This window comes from Rhinopithecus bieti, unplaced genomic scaffold, assembly GCF_001698545.2.
Source record: "Rhinopithecus bieti isolate Rb0 unplaced genomic scaffold, ASM169854v2 scaffold_33401, whole genome shotgun sequence".
Classification (NCBI taxonomy): domain Eukaryota; kingdom Metazoa; phylum Chordata; class Mammalia; order Primates; family Cercopithecidae; genus Rhinopithecus; species Rhinopithecus bieti.
Genome location: NW_016814093.1, coordinates 124,551 through 148,808, shown reverse-complemented (window position 1 = coordinate 148,808; position 24,258 = coordinate 124,551). Strand labels below are relative to the sequence as shown.

The 24,258-nt window shown below is 39.1% G+C and overlaps 1 protein-coding gene across 1 annotated transcript in view; it reads right to left on the bottom strand.

The window, feature by feature from the left end:
- Positions 1 to 491: 491 nt before the first annotated feature.
- The window catches only part of LOC108513794 (ATP synthase subunit alpha, mitochondrial-like), a 50,901-nt gene continuing 27,134 nt past the window's right edge, over positions 492 to 24,258 (bottom strand). Inside the window, 2 exon segments of the mRNA XM_017849662.1 lie at positions 492 to 1,028; positions 1,030 to 1,835. Of these exon segments, the coding sequence (XP_017705151.1) occupies positions 492 to 1,028; positions 1,030 to 1,835 (1,343 nt within the window).

Sequence of the window (24,258 nt, the reverse complement as noted above, 5' to 3'; positions counted from 1 at the left end):
GTCTTTTTTGTATCAGTACCAAGCTGTTTTGCTTACTGTAGCCTTATAGTATAGTTTGAAGTTGGGTAGTGTGATGCCTCCAGGTTTGTTCTTTTTGCTTAGGATTGCTTTAGCTATTCGGACTTTTTTTTGGTTCTATATGAATTTCAGAATAGTTTTTTTCTAGTTCTGTGAAAAATGACATTGATAGTTATAACATTAAATCTTTAAACTGCTTTGGGCAGCATGGCCATTTTAACAATATTGATTCTTCCAATCCATCAGCATGGAATTTTTTTAAAATTTATTTATTTGTGTCATCTGTGATTTCTTTCAGCAGTGATTGGCAGTTCTCCTTGTAGAGATCTTTTTTTTCACATTATGGAACCTTTATTTTTCATGTGATTTCTGTACATAAGGAGTATGAGAGTAGCCCTTTCACAAATAAACCTAATTTACTAGAATAAACAATGACAAAACTGAACTGGTGTTTGATGTGAATCCATAGGATTTTAAGCTTCAAATCCAGCCAAGAAGTTCGTTACAATCTCTTTCAGCTTTGCATCTGATTCTTCTGAGATCTTTCCATCAGCCCTGATAGTGCCCAACAGGGCTTGGTGCCGGCTGACAACATGAGACAAGAAAGCATTCTCAAATTTTGTAATCTTGCTAGGCTCCAGTTTCTCAAGATAGTCCCTTACATTCACATGGATAACAGCTACTTGTTCTTCAATAGCCATGAGAGTATGCTGTCTTTGCTTCAACAACTCAGTTAGACACACATCGCAACTCAAAAGTTGTTGAGTGGCAGCATCGAGGTCAGAACTGAACTGGGCAAAAGCAGTGACCTCACAATACTGAGCCAATTCCAGCTTCATCGTACCTGCCACCTGCTTCATAGCCCTGGTTTGGGCAGCAGATCCGACACGAGACACAGACAGACCGACATTAATGGCAGGGTGGACACCTTTGTAGAACAATTCTGCTTCCAAGAAAATCTGTCTGTTAGTGACAGAAATGACATTCATTGGAATGTAAGCAGACACATACATCACTGGCCTGTGTTTCTATGACTGGCAAAGCAGTCAAGGAGCCACCACCAAAAGCATTGTTCATCTTGGCTGCTCTCTCCAGCAATCGGGAGTGTTGGTAGAACACATCACCAGGATAGGCCTCATGACCAGGAAGTTGGCAGAGCAACAGAAACATCTGATGGTAAGCAACAGCCTGTTTGGATAAGTCGTCATAGATAATCAAAGCATATTTGCCATTGTCTCTAAAATACTCTCCCATGGAACAGCCAGTGTAAGGAGCCAGTTACTGAAGTGGGGCAGCATCCAAGGCCATAGCTGACACCACAATGGTGTATTTCATGGCATCTGCATCTGTAAGTCTCTTCACCAACTGAGCAACAGTGGATCTCTTTTGACCAATAGCAACATAGATACAGTACAGCTTCTTCTTTTCATCAGATCCATCATTGAAACATTTCTGGTTAATGATTGTGTCAATAGAAATTGAGATTTTCCCAGTCTGTCCATTACCAATAAGCTCATGCTGATCATGACCAATTGGCACCAAGCTATTCAGAGTCTTAATGCCAGTCTGCGTTGGTTCCTGCACTGAAATTCGAGGAATGATTCCAGGGGCTTTCAGACCAACTCGCCTATGGGTCTTGGAACCAAATGGACCCTTTCCATCAATGGCATTACCAAGGGCATCAACTACATGACCCAGCAGCTCCTCACCAACTGGAACGTCCACAATGGCTCCTGTCCTCTTCACTGTATCTCCTTCCTTAATTAGTTTATCATTTCCAAACATGACAACACCAACATTGTCAGGTTTATAGAGATCTTTAACCTTCTTGGTTAGCTGTATTCCTAGATATTTCATTTTTGTGTGTGGCTACTGTAAATGGGATTGTGTTCTTGATTTGGCTTTCAGCTTGAACATTATTGGTGTATATGTAACCGGCTCAAGTCCAGCTGCTCTCCTCTCAGAAGTCAAAGCATGAGAACTGAGGTGTGGTGAAAGGAAAGCAACTTTTGTTGGTCAAATGCTAGCAGATGGGAGAATGTCTGGGCATAAGCTCAAAAGAGCCATCTCAGCCTTCTGGGCTGAGTGAAGGGATTTAAGAAGGAAAAAGGTGTGGGGATATGAACATGAGTAGTGAAAAGGGAGTGCGTAGCTGCATGTCTTGTTCCCATAGTTATCTCAAGTCATCGCCCATCTAGAGAGCCGATTTGCATCATCCTGACTTGGGCGTAACTCCCCTTGAGTGGGAAGATCTGCGGCTGGGTCTCTCTGCCTGATTTGCTTCAAAATTGGCTCCTGGAATTTCTAAGCAAGCACATAGTTAGATGGGCAAGCACTGTGCACAGATATGTCTGTTGGGAAAGGGCATAACAAAGAATCTTACACTAAAAGGCTACATTCTGAGATTAGGAAGGAGAGGAAAAAATAGTTTAAAAATGTATTTCAAGGCTGAGGTACTCAGTTATATATAGAAATGCTATTGATTTTTGTACATCATTTTTGTATCCTGAAACATTCCTGAGGTCATTTAGCAGTTTGATGGACCTTTTGGCAGAGTCTTTAGGGTTTTCTAGATATAGAATCATATTATCAGTGGCCAAGCATGGTGGCTTACACCTGTAATCTCAGCACTTTGGTAGGCCAAGGCGGGCAGATCACTTGAGGTCAGGAGTTCAAGACCAGCTTGGCCAACATGGTGAAACCCATCTCTACTAAAAAATACAAAAATTAGCTAGGCATGGTGGTGAATGCTTGTAATCCTAGCTACTCTGGAGGCTGAGGTAGGTGAATCACTTGAACCCAGGGGGCAGAGGCTACAGTGAGGTGAAATGGTGACAGTGTGCTCCAGCCTGGGCGACAGAGGGAGACTCAGTTTCAACAAAAGAGAAAGTCGCACTGCCAGTGAGGAGAGGCGATTTGGCCTCTTCTCTTACTATGTGGATGTCTTTTCTGTTTGTTTTTCGTTTTTGTATTTTTAGTAGAGACGGGGTTTCACCGTGTTAGCCAGGGTGGTCTCGATCTCCTGACCTCATGATCTGCCCACCTTGGCCTCCCAAAGTGCTGGGATTACAGGCATGCGCCACTGTGCCCGGCCACGGATGTCTTTTATTTCTTCCTCTTGCCTAATTGCTCTGACTAGGACTGCCAGTACTATATTGAGTAATAGCAGTGACAGTAGGCATCATTGTCTTGTTTTTGTTCTTAGGGGGAATGCTTCTGGCTTTTGCCCAGTCAGTATGATAGGTTTGGTATAGATGGCTCTTATTATTTTGAGGTATGTACCTTAGATGCCTAGTTTGTTGAGGGCTTTTATCATGAAGGGATGTTGGATTTCGTTGAAAGCTTTTTTTGCATCTACTGAGATGATCATATGGTTTTGCTTTTAATTCTGTTACTGTGGTGGATCACATTTATTGATTTGCATATGTTCAACCAGCCTTGCATCCCAGGAGTAAAGCCTGCCTTATTGTAGTAAATTAACTCTTTGATGTGCTGCTGGATTCAGTTTGCTAGTATTGTGTTGAGAATTTTTGCACCTATGTTCGTTAGGTATACTGGCCTGAAGTTTTCTTTTTTTTTGTTGTATCTCTGCCAGATTTTGGTATCAGACTGATTCTGGCTTTGTAAGATAAATTAGAGAGGTACCCTTCCTTTTCCATTTTTTTGAATAGTTTCAATACGATTGGTATTCCTTTTTTGTCTGAGTTCTTCTTTTTACTTCTGAGAGAATTTGTCTGTGAATCCATCTGGTCCAGGGCTTTTTTTTTCTTTTTCTTTTTTTTTCTTTTATGGTTGGCAGTTTCTTTAATACTGATACAATTTTGGAACTTATTGGTCTGTTCAAGTTTTCACTTTCTTTCTGGTTCAATATTGGGAGTTTGTGTGTTTCCAGTAATTTACACATTTTCTCTAGGTTTTCTTAATTTGTATACATAGAGGTCTTCATAACAGTCTCTGAGGATCTTTTGTATTTTTGTGGGACCAATTGCAATGTCTTCTTTGTCATTTCTGATTGTATTTATTTAGATCTTCTCTTTTTTTCTTGATTAATATAGCCAGTGGTTTACTGATCTTGTTTATTCTTTTTTTTTTTTTTTTTTGAACGGAGTCCCCTCTGCGCCCAGGCTGGATGCAGTGGTGTGATCTCGGCCACTGGCAACTCTGCCTCCTGTCACACATTCTCCTTCCAGCCTCCGAGTAGCTGACAACAGGCACCCACCACCCACGCCCAGCTAAACTTTTTTTTTTTTGTAGTTAGTAGACGGGTTTCACCATGTAGCCATGATGGTCCAACTCCTGACCTTAGTGATCCTCCCGCCTCGGCTCCAAAAAGTGCGGATTACAGCTGACCCAACCCGCGACCTGCTGATCTTTGTTTATTCTTTTGGAAAAAAAAAAAAAAAAAAAAAACTCTTTGTTTCATTGATCTTTTGTATGGATTTTTATGTCTAAATTTCATTCAGTTCTTCTCTAATTTTAGATATTTATTATCTTCTGCTTGCTTTGGGGTTGGCTTGCTTTTTTTCTAGTTCCTCTAGATGCAAAGGTACATTGTTAACTTGAGACTTTTCTAATTTATTGCTGAAGGTGCTTAGTGCTAGAAACTTTCCTCTTCATACTGCTCTAGCTGTGTCCCAGAGATTTTGGTAAGCTGTGTCCCTATTTTCATTTATTTCAAAGAATTTTTTTTATTTCGTCCTTCATTTTATTGTTCACTGAGGCGTTATTCTGGAGTAAGTTGTTCAATTTCCACGTATTTGTGTAGTTTTGGGGGGCTAGGACTGATTTCAGCTTCATCCTCCAGACCCTTGAGATTGGGCCCTAGCTGTTCTGGGGGATCCAAAGTGCTCCCAGGCCACCAGGAAGGTACTCAGGCAAAGCAAAGCTCCCAGGCTTGGCAGCAGAGGCTACTCTGTACACACCTCCTGCAGGGTGACCAGGCAGGGGTCCTGCTGGTGGGCAGGAGGGTCTACAAAAAAAAAGTTTCCCAGTCCCACAGGGAAGCCAGCCACACTCTCTCCTGGGCCAGCAATCAGCTGAGGCTAGAGCTGCTTGTACGGAGATGGGGAGCCCTAGGGGATGGGTGTCTAGGCCATGCTCTGCCACAGCTGCCACATGTACAAAAGCTCCTGGACTCCATGCCAGTGAAGCCCTGTCTCTGCCTACTCCCTTTGAAGATCCCCCTGGCAGCTCATACGTCCATGGAGAATGTGAAGTTCTATGTACCTAGGATCCCAGAGGTCCACAGTGAGAGTGGCCTGTCCCTCCATCCCTTCACTTATCCCTTCCCCAGGAGACATTCAGGTCTGGGAACTAGCCCTGTCATGCAGGTATCCTGTGCAGGGTTCCCAGCTTCCTCCTTCTTCAGCCTTGTTGTCTGCATCACCTCTTTAATGACTCTCAGTATTTTCTCTCTGAAGATGGGCTCAAAATATGTTGGTGTACTCAATATTTTGGTCTCTCTCAGTGGGAGCAGAGCTTCCTGGTTGTGTCTAGTTGGCCATCTTGTCATGGTAACAGTTTCTTTTGGAGATTTTTTTGGAGTCCATTTGTGGCAGTCGAAAGGTAAGTAGACAGTGGTGGCAGATGACAACTGGGTCCACAGACTGCACGAGGAAGAGTAGCCTGTGGCAGAGAGCTTACTTGAAGAAATGGTTGAAAACTTCCCAAATCTGAAAAAGGAAACGGACAACCAAATTTCGGAAGCTTGAAGGACTCTGTCTAAGATGAACCTAAAGATCCAACACCATGACACATTATAATCACTCAAAAGTCAAGGACAGAGAATCTTGAAAGCAGCAAGAGAAAAGTGACTTATATATAAGAGAACTCTCATAAGATTATCAGCAAACTCATCATCAGGAACATTCCAGACTGAAAGGGAATGCGGTAGTATATTCAAAGGGCTGAAAGAGAAAGAAAATTGCCAACTAAGAATACACAGCAAATCTGCCCTTCAGAAATGAAGGAGAAATAAAGATCTTCCCAGATAAACAAAAGCTGAAGAAGTTCATCACCATTAACCTGCCTTGCTAGAATTACTAATAGTAGTCCTTCAAGTTGAAATAAAAGCTAGATACCAACTTGAAAGCATACAAAAGTATAAGGTTCTGGTAAAGGTAAACATATAGTCAAATGCAGAATCTAGGCCGGGCGTGGTGGCTCACGCCTGTAATCCCACACTTTGGGAGGCCAAGGCGGGCAGATCACGAGGTCAGGAGATCGAGACCACCCTGGCTAACATGGTGAAACTCCGTCTTTAGTAAAAATACAAAAAAAAAGTAGCAGGGCATGGTGGCGGGTTCCTGTAGTCCCAGCTACTCAGGAGGCTGAGACAGGAGAATGGTGTGAACCCAGGAGGCAGAGTTTGCAGTGAGCTGAGATTGCACTGCTGCACTCCAGCCTGGGTGACAGAGTGAGACTCTGTCAAAAAAAAAAAAAAGCAGAATCTTGTCATACTACAATAGTGGTCCATAAATCATTTTTAAATCAGGTATAAATAAAAGCATAAAATAACCATAATTATTAAATTACATTAATGGATACAAAATATTAAAAGTATAATTTGTGACATTGATAATGTAAGGTGAATTGGAGGTCAAAGAGCAGAGGTTTTGCATGCAATTGAATTAAATTTTTAGTTTAAATAAATAGTTATAGCTATAAAATGTTTTATATAATCCCCATGGTAACTTACAGAGAAAATTGCTATAGAAGACATACCAAAGAGAATAAGAAAGGCCTCAAAGCATACCACTACAAAAAAAAAAAAAAAAAAAATCAATGAAACAAAGGCAGCAAGAGAGGAAAAGAGGGACAAACAGCCCCAAGACATACTGAAAACGATTAACAAAATTGCAACAGTAAGCCCTTCCTTATCAATAATTACTTTAAGTGTGAATGGATTAAACTACACAATCAAAAGACAGAGTGGCAGAATCAATGTTTTAAAAATCCAGATGCATGCTACCTACAAGAGATTCACTTAGCTTTGAAAACACACATAGGCTGAACATGAAGGAATAGAAAAATATATACCATGCAAGAGGTAACCAAAATAGCAAGGGTGCCCATACATATATCAGACAAAATAGACATTAAGTTAAAAATTGTCACAAGAGAAAAACAGTACACACCATATTGATAAAAGTGTCAATTCACAATACAACATTTATAAATATATATGCATCAAACAGCAGAGCAGCCAAATACATGAAGCAAACATTGATAGAACTAGAGGAAGAATTAGATTAAAAAAGTAATAGGAGAATACAATACTCTTTCAATAATAAATAGATCAACCAGAAAGAAAAGCAATCAGGAAATAAAGAACTTGAACAATACTATAAGTGAGTTGAATCTAATAGATATATAAAGATTATTCCACCCAATGTTAGTGTACACAGTCTTCTCAGCTGCACATAAAACAGTCTCCAAGACAGAGCACATATTAGGACACAAAACAAGTTTTAACAATTCCAAAAAAAAAAATGAAAGAATACCAACCGTATTTTCTAATCACCATGAAACTAGAAATCTGGACTAGAAATCTCTGAACTGGAAAACTCCCAAAGATGTGGAAATTAAGCAATATACTCTTGAACAACTTGATGAGTCAAGAAATCACTATTTAACAGTATTTTAAAGCAAATGAAAATGAAAACACAATACACCAAAACTGTGGCAGTAAATGTTTATATTTTTAAAAGAAGAAAGATCCCAAATCAATAATTGCAGATAATTTTGTGTCTCAAAGAACTAGAAAAAGAATAATAAACTAAATCCAAAGTTAGTGAAAGGAAGGTCCTAGATTACAGTCAGCAAAAGGAAGGTCACAGACTACAGAAAACATAAATGAAATAGAGAATAAATCAAAACAATAGAAAAATCAATGAAATAAGAGTTTCTTTCTTTAAAAAAATGTAAAAAATTAACAAACTCTTTCAATAATTAAGAAAATAGAAATCTAAAGTAACACAAATCAGAAATGAGACATTAAAATGAGGACACAGAAATAAAACATTACAAGAGACTACTATGAACAATTATACTCCAGTACATTGGATAACTTAGAAGAAATAAATTATTCAAAATATACTACCTACCAAGACTGAATTGTGAAGAAATTAAAATCTGAACACATCTATAACTGAGGAGATTGAATTAGTAATCAAAAATCTCCCAATGAAGAAAAGCCCCAGGAACAGATGATTTCACCGATGAGTTTTACCAAGCATTTAAAGAATAATTAGCATCACTCCTTCTCAAACTCTTCTGAAAATCTTCAAAAGAAAAAATACTTTCAAACTCATTTTATGAGGCCGGTGTTACCTTAATACCAATGCTAAGGAAGGACACCATGAAAAAACTACACACCAATAATCTTGCTAAATATTGATGCAAAAATCCTCAACAAAATACCATAAACTTAATTCAGCAGTACAGTATGACCAAGTGGTATTTATTCCTGGGATGCAAGGATGGTTCAACATACAAACATTAGTCAATGCAATACACTATATTAGCTGAAAGAAAGGTAAAAAAAATCACATGGTCATCTCAATTAGTGCAATAATAAGCATTTAATAAAATTCATCACCCTTTCATGATAAAAAATTCAATAATACAGAAATAAAATAAAATTACATCAACATATTAAAAGCCCTATAAGAAATGCCCATAGCTAGCATCATACTCAAGCTTTCCCTCTACAAATCAAAACAAGAAAGCATGCCCAGTCTTGCCACTTCTATTCAACACAGTACTGGAAGTTCTAGTCAGAGCAACTAGACAAGAAAAAGGAGTAAAAAGCATTCAATTTTGAAAGGAAGAAATAACATTATCTCTGTTTGCAGATGATATAATCTTATATGTAGAAAACCTGAAGGATTACACACACACACACACACACACACACACACAGACAGACAACTGTTACAACTAATAAACTAATTCAGTAAAGTTGCAGGAAACAAAATCATACAAAAATCAGTTGCATTTGTAGACACTAAGAATAAATAATCAGAAAAAGAAATGTTTTAAATCCCCTTTACAAGAGCATCAAAAGAATAAAATACTTAGGAATAAACCTAACCAAAGATGCAAAAGACCTGTATACTGAATGCTTTTAATATTGCTGAAAGTAATTAATGAAGACACAAATAAATATAAAGATATCCTATGTTCCTGGATTGGAAAAGAATATGGTTACAGTGTTCATACTACCCCCAAAATCTACAGATTCAATGCAGTCCATATAAAATCTTTTTTTTTTTTTTTTGCAGATAATTAAATAATTCGAGGTAAAATCTCAATTTTTTTTTGCAAAATAGAAAAAAATTCCAAAATTCATTAAGAATCCCAAGTATTCCAAATAGTCAAGACAATTATGAGAAAGAAAAACAAAGCTAGAGGTCTCACACTTCTCAAGTTCAAAAAACAGTGTAAAGCTACAGTGATCAAAATAGCATAATACTAGAATAAAGATGCACATATAGACCAATGGGCCAGAATAGAGAGCCCAGAAATAAACTCTCACATATATGGTCAAATAATCTTCCATAAAGGCATCAAGACTATACAATGGGGAAAAGGTAGTGTCTTCAACAAATGGTGCTGAGAAAACTTGATATTCACATGTAAAATAATGAAGTTAGACCCTTACCTTCCTGTACCTATATACAAAAATCACTTCAGAATGAATTAACAGCTAGGTGCAGTGGCTCACGCCTGTGATCCCACCACTTTGGGAGGCTGAGGCGGGAGGATAGCTCGAGCCCTGGGCAACACCGAGAACCCCTGTCTCTACAAAAAATATAAGAATTCCCCGAATGTGGTGCCACGCACCCTGTAGTGCCACCTACTGGGAGAGGTGGGGCTGAGGCGGGAGGGTTGCTTGAGCCCAGAAGGTTGAGGCTGCAGTGAGCTGTAATGATGCCACTGCACTCCAGCCTGATTGTCAGAGAGAGACCCTGTCTCAAAACAACAAACAAGCCAAAATGGATTAACGACCTAAATGTAAGACCTAAAATTATAAAATTATGATGTAATAAAGTATAATTATAAAACTAAAATGTATAAAATTATAAATTATCTAGTAAGATAAAAATATAGGGAGAAGCTTCATGTTATTGGATTTGGCAATGATTTCTTGGATATAACACCAAAAGCAAAGGAAATAAAAGCAAAAACATACAAATGGGATTAAATCAAACTTCACATCTTCTGCACAGAAAGGAAATAATGAAGGAGTGAAAAGGCAACCTACAGAAGGGAAGAAAATATTTGCAAACCATGTATCTGATAAGGGTTAATATCCAATCATATAAAGAATTTCTACAATTCAACAACATCAAAACTAGACAAAAAAAAAAAAAAAAAAACCCTGGTAACAGAAGACTTGAATAGACATTTCTTTAAGGATGACATCAATATGGCCAACATATGAAAATATGTTAACTATCACTAATCCGAGAACTGCAAATCAAAACCACAGTGAGATGTCCCCTCACATCTCTTAGCGAGATCACTATCAAAAAACAAAACAGACACAGAAAATAAGAAATACTGGCAAGGACATGGAGAAATTGAAACCCTTGTGCACTGTTGGTGGCAATGTAAAATGGTGTAGCCACCGTGGAAAACAGAGGGTCTTCCAAAAATTTAAAACAGAACCACCATATAGTCCAGCAATCCCACTTCTGGGTATATATAAAAAAAAATTTAAAGTAGGATTTTGAAAAGATATGTGCACATTCATCTTTATTGCAGTATTACTCACAATAGCCAAGAGTTGGAAGAACACTAATATCTCCTGACAAATTAGCGTAGAAACACGTATTTATACATTAATGTATAAACCATGTATTCACTGGAATATTATTCAGCCTAAAGAAAGAAGAAAATCTTATCGTATGCTACAACATGGATAAGCCTTGAGCACATTGTGCTACACGAAATATGTTAGTCATAAAAGGAATAATGCTGCCTGATTCCCTGTGTATACATTGTCTAAAGTAATCAAATTCACAGAAACAGAATGTAGAATGTGAGCACCAGAGCTGAGGAGAGGGGGAACGGGAGTTTTTCCACGGGTATAGAGTTTCCATTGGGAGTTTTTCCACGGGTATAGAGTTTCCATTTTGCAAGATGGAAAGGCTACAGAGACCTATTGCACAACAACTTGCATACAGTTAACAGTACTGTACTGTACACTTGAAAATGGTTAAAATGTTAAATCTTGTTCTTTTTTCTTTACTCGAAAAAAAAGGAAAGAGGAGCTGATACACGCCACAACATGGAGAACCCTGAAAACATTGTTAACTGAAAGAACTCAGTAACGAAAGACCACATGTTATTGACTCCACTCATATGAAATGTCCACAATAGAACAATCTACTGGGAGAAAGTAGCCTAGCTACTGCTTAGGAAGACAAGAAGTAATAGCTGAAGCGTGTGGCTTTTTTTTCTTTTTTCTTTTTCCTAAGACGGAGTCTTTCCCTGTCACCCAGGCTGGAGTACAGGGTTCAAGCAATTCTCCTACCTCAGCCTCCCGAGTAACTCAGACTACAGGCGCGTGCCACAACGCCTGGCTAATTTTTGTATTTTTAGTGGAGATGGGCTTTCACCATATTGGCCAGGCTGGTCTCGAACATCTCAGGTGATCCGCCCACCTCGGCCTCCCAGACTGCTGGGATTACAGGCATGAGCCACTGCGCCTGGCCATGGCTTTTATTTCTGAGGTGATAAAAATGTTCAGAAGTTGACTGTGGTGATGGTTGCACGTATCTCTAAAACACTAAAAGTTATTGAATTGTAAATTCTATATGAGTGAATTGTATGGTGCATGAGTCATACCTCAATGAAGCTACATAGAAAGTAAGTTCTACTGTCTTCTCTTTCCCCTGGCAAAACACCTCAGCTGAGGGCAAGTCTGAACAGAAACCTGAAATAGGGAGTCATCTCAACTTCACTTGTAGTCCATCTAATCATCTATCCACCACAGTTCTCTGATATCTTTAAAATGACTACATTTCCAATTTCTTTACTTTTGGAACTACTTGTTCCAGTGAAAGTGATGCAGTGCCACTGCCTCCTATATTCTATCTAGAATCAGAACTTCGGCTCCAATCCCTTTGGCCTGATTCCTGCTCCTCAAATACCCCAAAGCCTTTCCCACTTCACTGTATTTACCATTTCCTCCTCTTGAAATGGTTTTCTTTCAAATAGCCGCTGGGCCTTTTCTCATCACATCCATTTCTTCAGGGTTAACGCCACCAAAAAGCCTTCCTTCCCAGACTGCCTTGAGTAGCTGGCCCACTTTTACCTTCTACCACTCTCTAACTCCCTTCCCTGCCTTATTTTCTTCATGGCACTTGTCACTGTCTGACACCATATATAGTATATATGTTTAATGACTACCTCCCTCGCTAGAATGTAAGTCCCAGGGGCTAGACACTTTGTCTTTCTTGCTCTTCACTGAATTCCCAACCCAAGCAGTGGAATTCGTGTATAGTCCACTCCCAGTGAATACTGAGTGAAAGAACGTACTCCACTTTCAATGGGTTGTCCTGGTTACAACTTCTTGTATTATTCAGTCTGCATTTTTCTGTATTGCTGGGTTGTCAGGCACACTGTGATAGGTGTCAGGACTAAAACAACGAACGTGCATAGCCTCTGTCCATAGGAACTTACTTATTGGGGATTCACACAAATAAAACATGTACTTGGATTTGAGGGAGTAAATGATGTCATTCATGGAACCTACAAACTTTGAGGGGAGAAGAAAGAACCTGGAGGAGCATCACATGTCATGGCAGGCCGAGTAACTGACCCTAGAGGTGAGTGGGAAAAGACCAGGAGCCTCGGGTGGGCCAGAGGCAGGGTACACAGTTTATAGGAAGAAATGCCTGGCCAGGCACAGTGGCTCATGCCTGTAATCCCAGTACGTTGGGAGGCTGAGGCGGGTAGATCATCTGAAGTCAGGGGTTCGAGACTAGCCTGGCCCACATGGTGAAACCGTCCCTGCTAATAATACAAAAATTAGCTGGGCGTGGTGGCAGCACCTGTAATCCCAGCTACTCGGGAGAGTGAGGCGGGAGAATCGCTTGAACCCGGGAGGCAGAGGTTGCAGTGATCTGAGATTGCACGATGGCACTGCAGCCTGGGCAACAAGAGCGAAACTCCGTCTCCCCCAACCCACAAAAAAAAGAAATACCTGTTGGCCGGGTGCAGTGACTCACGCCTGTAATGCCAGCACTTTGGGAGGCTGAGGCGGGCGGATCACGAGGTCAGGAGATCAAGACCATCCTGGCTAACACAGTGAAACCCCGTCTCTACTAAAAATACAAAAAACTAGCTGGGCGTGGTGGCGGGCGCCTGTAGTCCCAGCTACTCAGGAGGCTGAGGCAGGAGAACGACATGAACTCGGGAGGTGGAGCTTGCAGTGAGCTGAGGTCGTGCCACTGCACTCCAGCCTGGGAGACAGAGCAAGACTCCATCTGAAAAAAAGAAAAGAAAAGAAAAGAAATGCCTGCAGAGTTCAAAGACTGAAGAAAGTAAGTGCCCAGCGTATTTTCTAATAAAGAGGCTTTGTTGACCCTGGAAGGAACCACTGCAGTAGGAGAGTGAAGATGCCAAACTGCAGGAGGCTGGAGAGAGAATGAAATGAACGAGAAGGGGAGCGTGGACAACTGTACCACGGGTTTGAAGAATTGAGAAGATATAGGGAAATACTTAGAAGCAAACATATGGTTGAGAGTGGTCATATTGATTGGTTAAAGATAGGACAGAAATAAGTGTAAGTGGTGCTGGAGAAGAGCTGGGAAAATGCTCCACTACCTGGAGAATTTTCAGGTAGTGGAGAGAGGGAGAGGAATAAGCTAACTGAGCTAATGGCTGAGCTAACAGAGTACAGGTAGAATGGTTGGGCATGGAGGGAGATATCTCTTCCCCTTGGCAAGGTGGGCACAGACATAGGTGAGTGTTTTCAGGAATGAAGGCAGAAGTGAGAGGGAACAAAGACAAATGTTATACTTCTTTCTGCCATAATACCTAGCACCCTTTGCCTGGCACATTACAGATGTCTAATAAGTAAGTGCAGAATAAACAAATTACACTTTCATATAGTGATGTGATAAAGAAAACTAAACCACAATAGAGGTTTGAAATATGCTCGTGGGAAGTGAAAGAGAAAGTTGCCCAGGAAAATATAGAAATACCAGGTGGTATTCCAATTGAGTTTGGCAACTATGCCTTTCAAACTAACTTTTAATGCAGTTATATGAGTTTCTCCATCTGTAGGAGAGTTGTTTGTGTAGGAGGAGATCAGAAGACAGTCTGGTGGATTATGATGTGAAATCTTTTTCCACAGGAGGTACAGTAGAAAGACAAAGTAGTAGAGTAATGGGAATACTGATAAAGATTGTCACAATAACCCAATTCGTTCTTTACAATAAAATGAAGAAAGGCAGAGTGGAGGTGATGAGTGATGGCTGGAGGAATGTGGTTTGGAGTAAGTGTGTATGTATGTGGTATTATAATTTAATATTTCGAAGTTCCAGCATGTCTAGGATTTGGCTGTGAAAGTGGATGGCTGACAGTCCTGAGATTGACAAGATCATGCAACTTAGAGTTCAGAGTATGGAAAGGGGTGTCCTCATTGTCCTTTTCAACTCTCGTCTCAAGATACATGGTCATTTCACCATGAATCGTGAGTATATCACACATAATTTATTAACAATATTGATTGTGAATTTATTAATAATATAATTTAGCAACTACTACATGCCAGATACAAAAATGATGGTGAAACTTAGAATATAGAAAAAGCTTCAACATCTTCAGTAAAAGCAAGGGAGTGTGAGAAAGAAGTACAGGGTCACATGGCTGGATGTTGTCAGCCTCAAGGGAAAGGGTTTGTTACAAAGGAGGAATGGTCTGGAACTGCACTGAGGGTGGAGAACACTGGCCTCTCCTCCCAACCCCAAGAAGCTTCCAACTCTGAGAAGCATCCCTTTGCAATTGCTGGAGGTGGGAGGTGGGCAGTGTCTTTACAGAAACCTCACTTAAGTCAAGGTGTGTGAGGCAGAGGATGTGGAGGGAGTTGATGAGAATGGAATGGTGTTCCAGAGAGATTTTGGTGGAGACATTTAGGAGGCAGGATGGACTAACAGAACGAAGAGAGCAGCTTACGTTTTGAGTGGAGAGCAAGGATGGGAGAGATGGAGGCATAATCTACAGGTCTAGGGGTAGGAAAGAGGGTTCAAACTACTTGAAGAGGAGGGAGTCTGGGTTTAGAGGAAATAGCATATTTGTCACAATCCAGGACCTTCACCACAGTCTTTCTAGAAAGAAGAATGAAGCCTCTTCTATCCGAGGGAGCATTTTAATTCAGGCTCCATTCTGCATCCTCTGTGTGATTGCTGCAAAGTTTCCATATTTGTCTGTGCCTGTGTTTCCCCATTTCTTCAAAAAGAGGAAAGAGGGAAAATGCTTCCAAACTTTTATGTGGCTGCTGGAATTGTATGATCATTTTATATAAATATATATGAATATGTGTGGTTTCTGAGAGAGAGAGAGAGAGAAACAGAAAGACAGAGAGCACTAACACAGTGCCTGGTATATAACAAGGACTCATTAATTAATGATGGTTGTTACTATTATCAGATTTCTATCTTTACTGAATTCCTGTCAATGTTACATTAATATTACTGTATTCTTACCATGTCATAGTGAAGTATATTTGAACATTCCTGGCAGGGTCACTGGTAAGTTGCTTTCTATGAACACACCTTTCCTGCCTCAAGGGTTGATGTGTGTGAGGCAATAATAAATCAATACTAGAAATTCTGTACACGAGAAGGAGGCCTCTGCATTTTCCTTTACCATTGCCCCATTTACCATGGTAGAATATAAGATATACATCTTTTATAGTCTTATATTTATTTTAGAGCCTGACCTATTGCCTTATTTTGCTCAAAACATTGATAATTGAAAATTTTGGGGTAAGCAAAAAATTAATTAAATATGATACTCTGGATATAATTCTTGTAAGGTAACTTTTCAGTTGAAGATTTTCCCTAATACTAGTCCAGGCAGAATAAAAAACAATGTTCTTCAATCTGGAAATGTGACAGTTTACTCATCCAGATGAACATTTGGAAAATTTGCCCAAATTTCTAGATCTCCAAAGGCTGAAGCTCTTTTCCCTTTTATCTCATCCTAAACAAAATTTAAGTACAATGAGGAGGAGCGCTCAGTAATCTTTCTGTCCTTAGTGGCTTTCTGCTTTTCTTTATCATGGGCTGCACTACTAAAAAAAATAAATTGGTACATTGTTGGCCAGCTCCAAAAGAACTGATGATTTAATAGTCAAATAATACGTTTCATAAAATAGTAATTTCAGATCAAATAATTTGTATTCATTCACTACAGAAAATGTAAATTTTGCCAGACTGGCAACTGCCTAAATATCTTTGTAAAACACAGTATCAGTTCCAGAAATTCCACATGTATATATTATAATATGCAATATCTATAATCTTAGCAGCTTTGTAACTAATGAACTCTAAATAACTACATATTGTTATAATTTTGTATTTAGATTTTTTTTTTTTTTTTTTTTTTTTTGACACTGAGTCTTGCTCTCTCACCCAGGCTGGAGTGCAGTGGCCATGAGCTCTGCTCACTGCAAGTTCTGCCTCCCAGGTTCATGCCATTCTTCTGCCTCAGCCTCCCGGGTAGCTGGGATTACAGGTGCACGCCACCACGCCTGGCTAATTTTTTGTATTTTTAGTAGAGACGGGGTTTCATCATCTTAGCCAGGATGGTCTTGATCTCCTGACCTCGTGATCCACCTGCCTCGGCCTCCGAAAGTGCTGGGATTACAGGCATGAGCCACCGCGCCTGGCCTGTATTTGGACTTTTCTATCTTAACTTTTCTTTAATAATTTGATCCACTGTTCAACAGCAAACATCTATTTACTTAGTAACATTNTTTTTTTACATTTTTTTTTTTTTTTTTTTTTTTTGACACTGAGTCTTGCTCTCTCACCCAGGCTGGAGTGCAGTGGCCATGAGCTCTGCTCACTGCAAGTTCTGCCTCCCAGGTTCATGCCATTCTTCTGCCTCAGCCTCCCGGGTAGCTGGGATTACAGGTGCACGCCACCACGCCTGGCTAATTTTTTGTATTTTAGTAGAGACGGGGTTTCATCATCTTAGCCAGGATGGTCTTGATCTCCTGACCTCGTGATCCACCTGCCTCGGCCTCCGAAAGTGCTGGGATTACAGGCATGAGCCACCGCGCCTGGCCTGTATTTGGACTTTTCTATCTTAACTTTTCTTTAATAATTTGATCCACTGTTCAACAGCAAACATCTATTTACTTAGTAACATTCATCAAGTCTTTCCAAGTCATATGACGTTATTGCTTCCTACTCTAAAGAAATCCATCTGAAAACATCACTCATAGCTGAACAAATCAGTGTTGGAGCAAAAACTAGAATTCTAGTTCTTGGCTCCAGTATATTTCCATGACCTAACCTTGTCTCTTAAGGACCGTCTACTTGATTACAAGTCCGGATTCTGCAGAACACTGATATGTTTTTCTGCTGTTGTTAGGACGTTTGTTCAAATGACTGGTCTAAATAGTCCATATTAAGGCCTCCACAGTAATAGCTTTCCTAGATATAAAGGATCACAGGGGAGAAAATGAAGACAGATTTTTTAAAATGTTGTTTAAGCCCAATTTTTCTTTTTCTATATTGCTTTCAGCAGTTGAGGCACATGAATACTTTCTACGACCTTTTCTCTGAATGGAAAATGAATTCTCCTGCACTCAGCATATCAAATCCTGAGAGACTTTCCTAGACCAACTTTGGCCACCTCAATTTCTGAAATGTTATACTGATTATTTCTTTAAGATATTGTTTGGCCCAAGGTCATGGAACATATGAGTTCATTCTGTGCATGAAGCTCCCCAGAGAACAACGGTACGCGATGTCAGTTTGGTTATGGCATCTGAAAACTCATAAAAGTAGACTTTCATTAAAAGCAGTATTACCCCCAGCCCTTGTCTTCTGAGAATTCACGTATGAATAATTAGGAGTCTGTAAATAGGGGCCTACCTGTAGTGCACATTTCTCCTATTTTTGAAGTAAAAGGATATTGCTATAAAGTTTCTCAAACATTTCCTACTTTTTCATCATTGTCAAGTCATTTATTTTTGAAGTGGAGCTTTACATGTACTTGCATATTTGGAGTTTATAGCCCTGTTGTTTTGTTTTAAATCACAAGATGATAATAATAAATCTTTAAGTCCTTTCCTAAATTCATCAGTTAATTGTAATCCAATCCTATATAAAGTATTATTTATTGCCTCTATATTCATCATTAAAATAAATAAATATAAAATTAAAGGGAGTATGCCAATTAAAAACCAAGAAAGAATACTGGGCTTCTGAACTTATCAGGGAAATCTATTATCAGACTATTTTAATCATTTTCTAATTGTGCATATAAAAGACTGACTGAAATATAATATAGGTTGTCTTTACAGAGTGCTGGGAGTATGAGTTGTATGATCATAAAATTATAGTCTTAAATATTGGAGACAGACAACTCTCACAGCTAGTTTGCCTTTAAAAAGTAATTGTGATTGTATTAGTCAATTTTGTGTTGCTATAAAGGAATACCTGAGGCTGAGTGATTTATAGAGAAAAGAGATTTATTTTGGCTCACAGTTCTGCAGACTGTACAAAAAGCATGGCTTCAGCATTCTGCTTCTGGTGAGGCCTCAGGAAGCTTACAATCATGGCAGAAGGTGAAGGGGGAGTTGGCCTCTCACATGGTGAGAAAGGGAGCAAGAGAGAGGGAAGGAAGTGCCAGACTCTTTTTACCAATCAGACCTCCTGTGAGCTAATAGAACCAGAGCCCACTCATTACCACAGGGAGGGCACCAAGCTTTTCATGAGGAGCCCACCCCTACGACGCAAACACCTCCCACCAGGCCCCACTTCCAACATTGGGGATCACATTTCAACATGAGATTTGGAGGGGACAAATCCAAACTGTATCAATGATCAAGACAGAACTCCTATTCTTTGGTACATTCTTGATTTGTGCATTTATTTTATTAGAAGAACCTTTGTTGAATGTGAGAGTACCTTACATAAAGTATGCACTAAATAAACTGAATTAAATTGGCAATATGCAATGTAAAAGACAAAATATAATGGCAGTATTATACTATATAGAAATCTACTTAGAGGGTTAAATAATCTAGTATTATAAATATGTATCTTTTAATACACAATGCCATAAAATGCACGAATACCCATATATTAGCCAGACTTTTTTTTTTTTTAATGGTCTCACTCTGTTGCTTAGGCTGGAGTGCAGCAGTGTCATCATGGCTCACTGCAGCCTTGACTTCCTGGGCTTGAGAGATCCTCCTACCCCAGCCTCCCAAGTAGCTGGGACTACAGGCACACACAACCAGGCCCAGCTAATTTTTTTTTTCGTTTAGGCAGGGTCTTGCTACCTTGCCCAGGCTGGTCTCAAACTCCTGAGCTCAAGCAATCCTCCCTCCTCAGCCTCAGAAATATTTTGGTTGCAAACAACTGTAACCACATTCAAGCTAAAGGAATTGGTTTTTTCACACATTGAGATTTAGGAATAATGCCACGTCTCTCAGCGCTGTTTGCATTTGCTTAGCTTCATTCTCAAGCAGGCCTTTTCCCTGTAGTGCCAAGCTGGCCTCTGCCAGCTCCATCGATCACTTGTTCCAAGTAAAAGCAAGAGAGTCTGATCTTGCTCCAATATTGGAATATTATAATCTCATACAGGGTCTATGGTCCTGATATGATTACATGTCTATACTTGGACTGACAACTAGAGTAAGGAATATCAGGAGCCACGGTTGATGAGATTAGACCTGGTCAGTTGCTCATGCATGTGGTCAGAGGCAGCAGTTTCACAATTAAAAGAGGTTGTTGGATTAAAAAAATAACAAGAGTGTTACTACATTCTCTCTGTGACTTTAACAAAAAGGTAAATAGCCACTGTAGTGGATATTTTGCCCATGGGTGAGATGGAAGTAGGGCTATGAATGGTGATAGCAGGTAGAAGATTTTAAGGAAAACAATGCCTAATAAAGAAAGAAAGCTGAGAAGAAAGCACTGGTCCTTTACAGTACTTTACAGAACTTCCTGGGGTGAAGGAAATCTTCCATGCCTATCCAATATGGTAGCAACATATTGAGCGCTTGAAATGTGGCTCATGTAACTAAAAAACTATATTTTAGTTTTGTTTAATTTAAATATATTTACATTTAAATAGCCACAGTGCAGCCTTCCTCATGGTGACTTTGAAGAGTCAGTCTATATGTATCTTTACAATAAAGTCATTGTTCCTTTTAATCTTTATTAGTCCTTTGAATGATATTATAATTAAACAAACCAAAATCCAACTTTCAAAAAGCTAGTATTCCTTATTCTTTCAGAAATTGAACAGAAAATAGCTATAGATACTATGAATATTCTTCAATATTCATTTTTTATTTCAAAAAATCTGGTAAAATGAAAGAGCGTATTATAATTCAAAAATTTGATTATCCCAATGTGATTGTTTCCATTGTACCATGTTGCACAAGCACTGATACAAAAAATTTTTAATGTAACATGAAAATGAAATCAAACAATAAGTGTGCTACAAAGTGTGCTTACATTGAATTATAACATCTTTTGTAGTTTTCTTTTCAAATTAAAAATATATGGCTAATTTGAATCTCGTGGAATATTATAATCCTTGTCCTGAAAAAAGTAGGCTGACCTCGGAGAAATTTTAATAGTGATAAGATTGAGATAATTGTAACCAAACAGTTACTCTTTAATAATCATCATTTTCTAGATTTGTGCTGACCACGTGTATGCATGTTTCCTTATCTAATTTCATTTGAACTTTACAATAACCCTTTATCTTAGGATCATTTCATTACAAGAGATAGCTGCCTGTCATTGAAACTAGCTTAAACAAAACAAAAGAAAGAAATCTAGTGGAAGGAAATAGGACAGCTGACAGGCCATGCAAGGAGGTGGCCTAGGAAGCCTCCTGAATGCTGGCATCAAGGTTTCAGATCCAGGAATTAATGTTTCACTTATTGTTCATTTGTGGCCTCCTGATGTGTCATCTCTGCTTTTCTCCACATGGTTGCTTTGTTCCCCTTATTTCCATTAAACATTCTTTCCTGGTACTTAAACCTCTACAGAGAGGGCAGCGTGAATGTTGAAATTCCACCTCATCTTGCAATTCAGTCACCTCACACCAATTTACTTCCATCTGCTGCATCTACAATTGAAGAAGGTGATGAACCAGGCAAACGTAATGCCTTGGCTCTTGTAGGTCAGAGGTCCACACCTGGTCCAGTTCTCTCTGCCTGGGGTACAGGAATAGGAATTTCATGCTCAAAACATGGAACCTGGAGAGGGAAGACTACATTCTTTAAGAAGTACCGATAAAAAATGGGTGAGGAATGAGCTTGGTTCAGCCAGTGAGTTAGATAACATAATTTTGATTTTACATTTGAGGAAACAGTCACAGAGAAGTTCAAATCTTAGCCTGACTTGTGATCAGACAGACCAAAGTATGAACCCTGACTTATCTTTCAGGGTCTGTGAAACTTTTGGAAAGTTACTTACCCTTTCTGAATGTTCAATTATCTGTTTGTTAGAAAGAGATAATAAAAGGCAACCCACATAAAAACACCTAGCATTTACTCAACTAGAAGCATATAATCCACCTACCATTTTTTACCCCCTGGCCCACAGTCAGAGGCCAAGGGGAGAGATGGCCTTGTCTATGAAGGCACTTAGACGGGCTTCAAAACTGCAGATTACAAACCAAAGAAGGACAGAGCTGCAGAAAGCTGGGTGCCCTGCATGAGAGATTTATAGAAATTTGATGTTTTTTTTTTACCCCTGAGAGGTAAAAAGCATCAGAAATGAAAATAAGTATATATAAGAGCAAGCTAGCAGTAACATTCATTAACCTCTGTTATTTTCTTTGCTCTCTGTAATGACATCCTTGACTTTTTCTGAAATAGGCAGTGAATTTTCCATGTGAGCAAGGTCTTGTTTATTATTTGTTATTTTCTTTTGTTGTCATGTGAAAACCCAACAAATGACATTGCATTTCTCATGTGGAAGTAAGAAGTTTCTAGATGCTGCAAAGAGAAAAAAGAATTTAGAGAACTTGTCAATTCAGAGTCAGGGAATCTGAAATTCACATTAAGTGTGGGAGGGCTACTGGAATTTTCCACCAGGTGTGTATTAAACCCATTTTATCTAGATCTTAAAATGCAGAGATAATTCAGCTTATTTCATGATTATGTATATTAATTAATTAAAGGTAGATAAATATCTATATTAATTGAAGGTAACAACCGACGGAAGGCAAATTGGAAAGATAATGGTGTCTGGAGCCACAAAGATCTGGGTTCAAGCTCTACCTCAGCTACACAGAAATATGTAAACTTGGGTATTCTGCTTAAACTGTCTGAGACTCAAATTTTTCACTTCTCAAATTGAGATATTAGTATTGATCTCACAGGAGTATAGTAAGTCTTCACTTAATGGCCTTGACGGGTTCTTAGAAACTGCAACTTTAAATAAAATGTTGTACTATATAACAAAACCAGTTTTACCGTAGGCTAATTGATATAAATAAGAGTTAAGTTTCCATGGCATACAGTATGTCATTTCACTCAAAGTTGAAATTTCAAAGAACCTATCAATGACACTAAATTATGACTTACTGTATATGTAATGTGCCTAATACATTATGTTTTATGTGAGCACTGCGTGATATTTGAAGGGCCAGTAGATGCAACAGAGCATGGCTCGGGAGTCAGACTCCCTGGTGAGCTCTGTAACTATGTGGCCTTGAGACGCTTACCCCTGTATTAGAGTCCTCTGGATAAACAGATTGTGTGTGTGCGTGCATGCGTGTGTGTGTGTGTACACATGCATATATATGAGAAAATTTATGCTAAGGAATTGGCTCATGTAATTATGGAGGCTGAGAAGTCCCAAGATCTGCAATTGACAAGCTAGAGACTTGGGAGCGCCAATGGTGTAGTTCCAGCCTGAGTCTGAGGAGCCAATGTTTCAGCTGAGTCTGAAGACAGAAAAAACCAATGTCCAAGCTGAAACAGCCAGGCAGGAGGAGTTCTTTCCTATTTGCAGAAGAATCAACCTTTTTGTTCTACTTAACTCAGACTTTCCAGTGATTAGATGAGGGCCACTCACATTGAGAAGGACAATCTGCTTTCTTTAACTAGTCTACTGATTGCAATGTTAATCTCATCAGAAAACACCCTCATGGAAATACCCAGAAGAATGTTTGATCAAATGTCTGGGCACCCTATGCCCAGTCAAGTAAATGCATAAAATCAATCATCACACTTTCTATGAGCTTCACTTTCCTCAGGTAAAAAAGGGCAAAATGATAACAGTAGCCTTCTTAGGGAGTTATGAGAATCCAGTAAATCAACAGTTATGTATGATGCAGTGCTTGATTTTCTGTCCTTGCAATAGTTTGCTCAGAATTATGGTATCCAGCTTCATCCATGTCCCTACAAAGGAGATGGACTCATCCTTTTTTATGGCTGCATAGTATTCCATGGTGTATATGTGCCACATTTTCTTAATCCAGTCTATCATTGATGGACATCTGGGTTGGTTCCAAGTCTTTGCTATTGTGAATAGTGCCACAATAAACATACATGTGCATGTGTCTTTATAGCAGCATGATTTATAATCCTTTAGGTGTATACCCAGTAATAAGATGTCTGGGTCAAATGGTATTTCTAGTTCTAGATCCTTGAGGAATCGCCATACTGTCTTCCACAATGGTTGAACTAGTTTACAGTCCCACCAACAGTGTAAATGTTCCTATTTCTCCACATCCTCTCCAGTACCTGTTGTTTCCTGACTTTTTAATGATTGCCATTCTAACTGGCATGAGATGGTATCTCATTGTGGTTTTGATTCGCATTTCTCTGATGGCGAGTGATGATGAGCATTTTTTCATGTGTCTGTTGGCTGCATAAGTGTCTTCTTTTGAGAAGTGTCTGTTCATATCCTTTGCCCACTTTTTGATGTGGTTGTTTGATTTTTTTCTTGTAAATTTGTTTAAGTTCTTTGTAGATTCTGGATATTAGCCCTTTGTCAGATGGGTAGATTG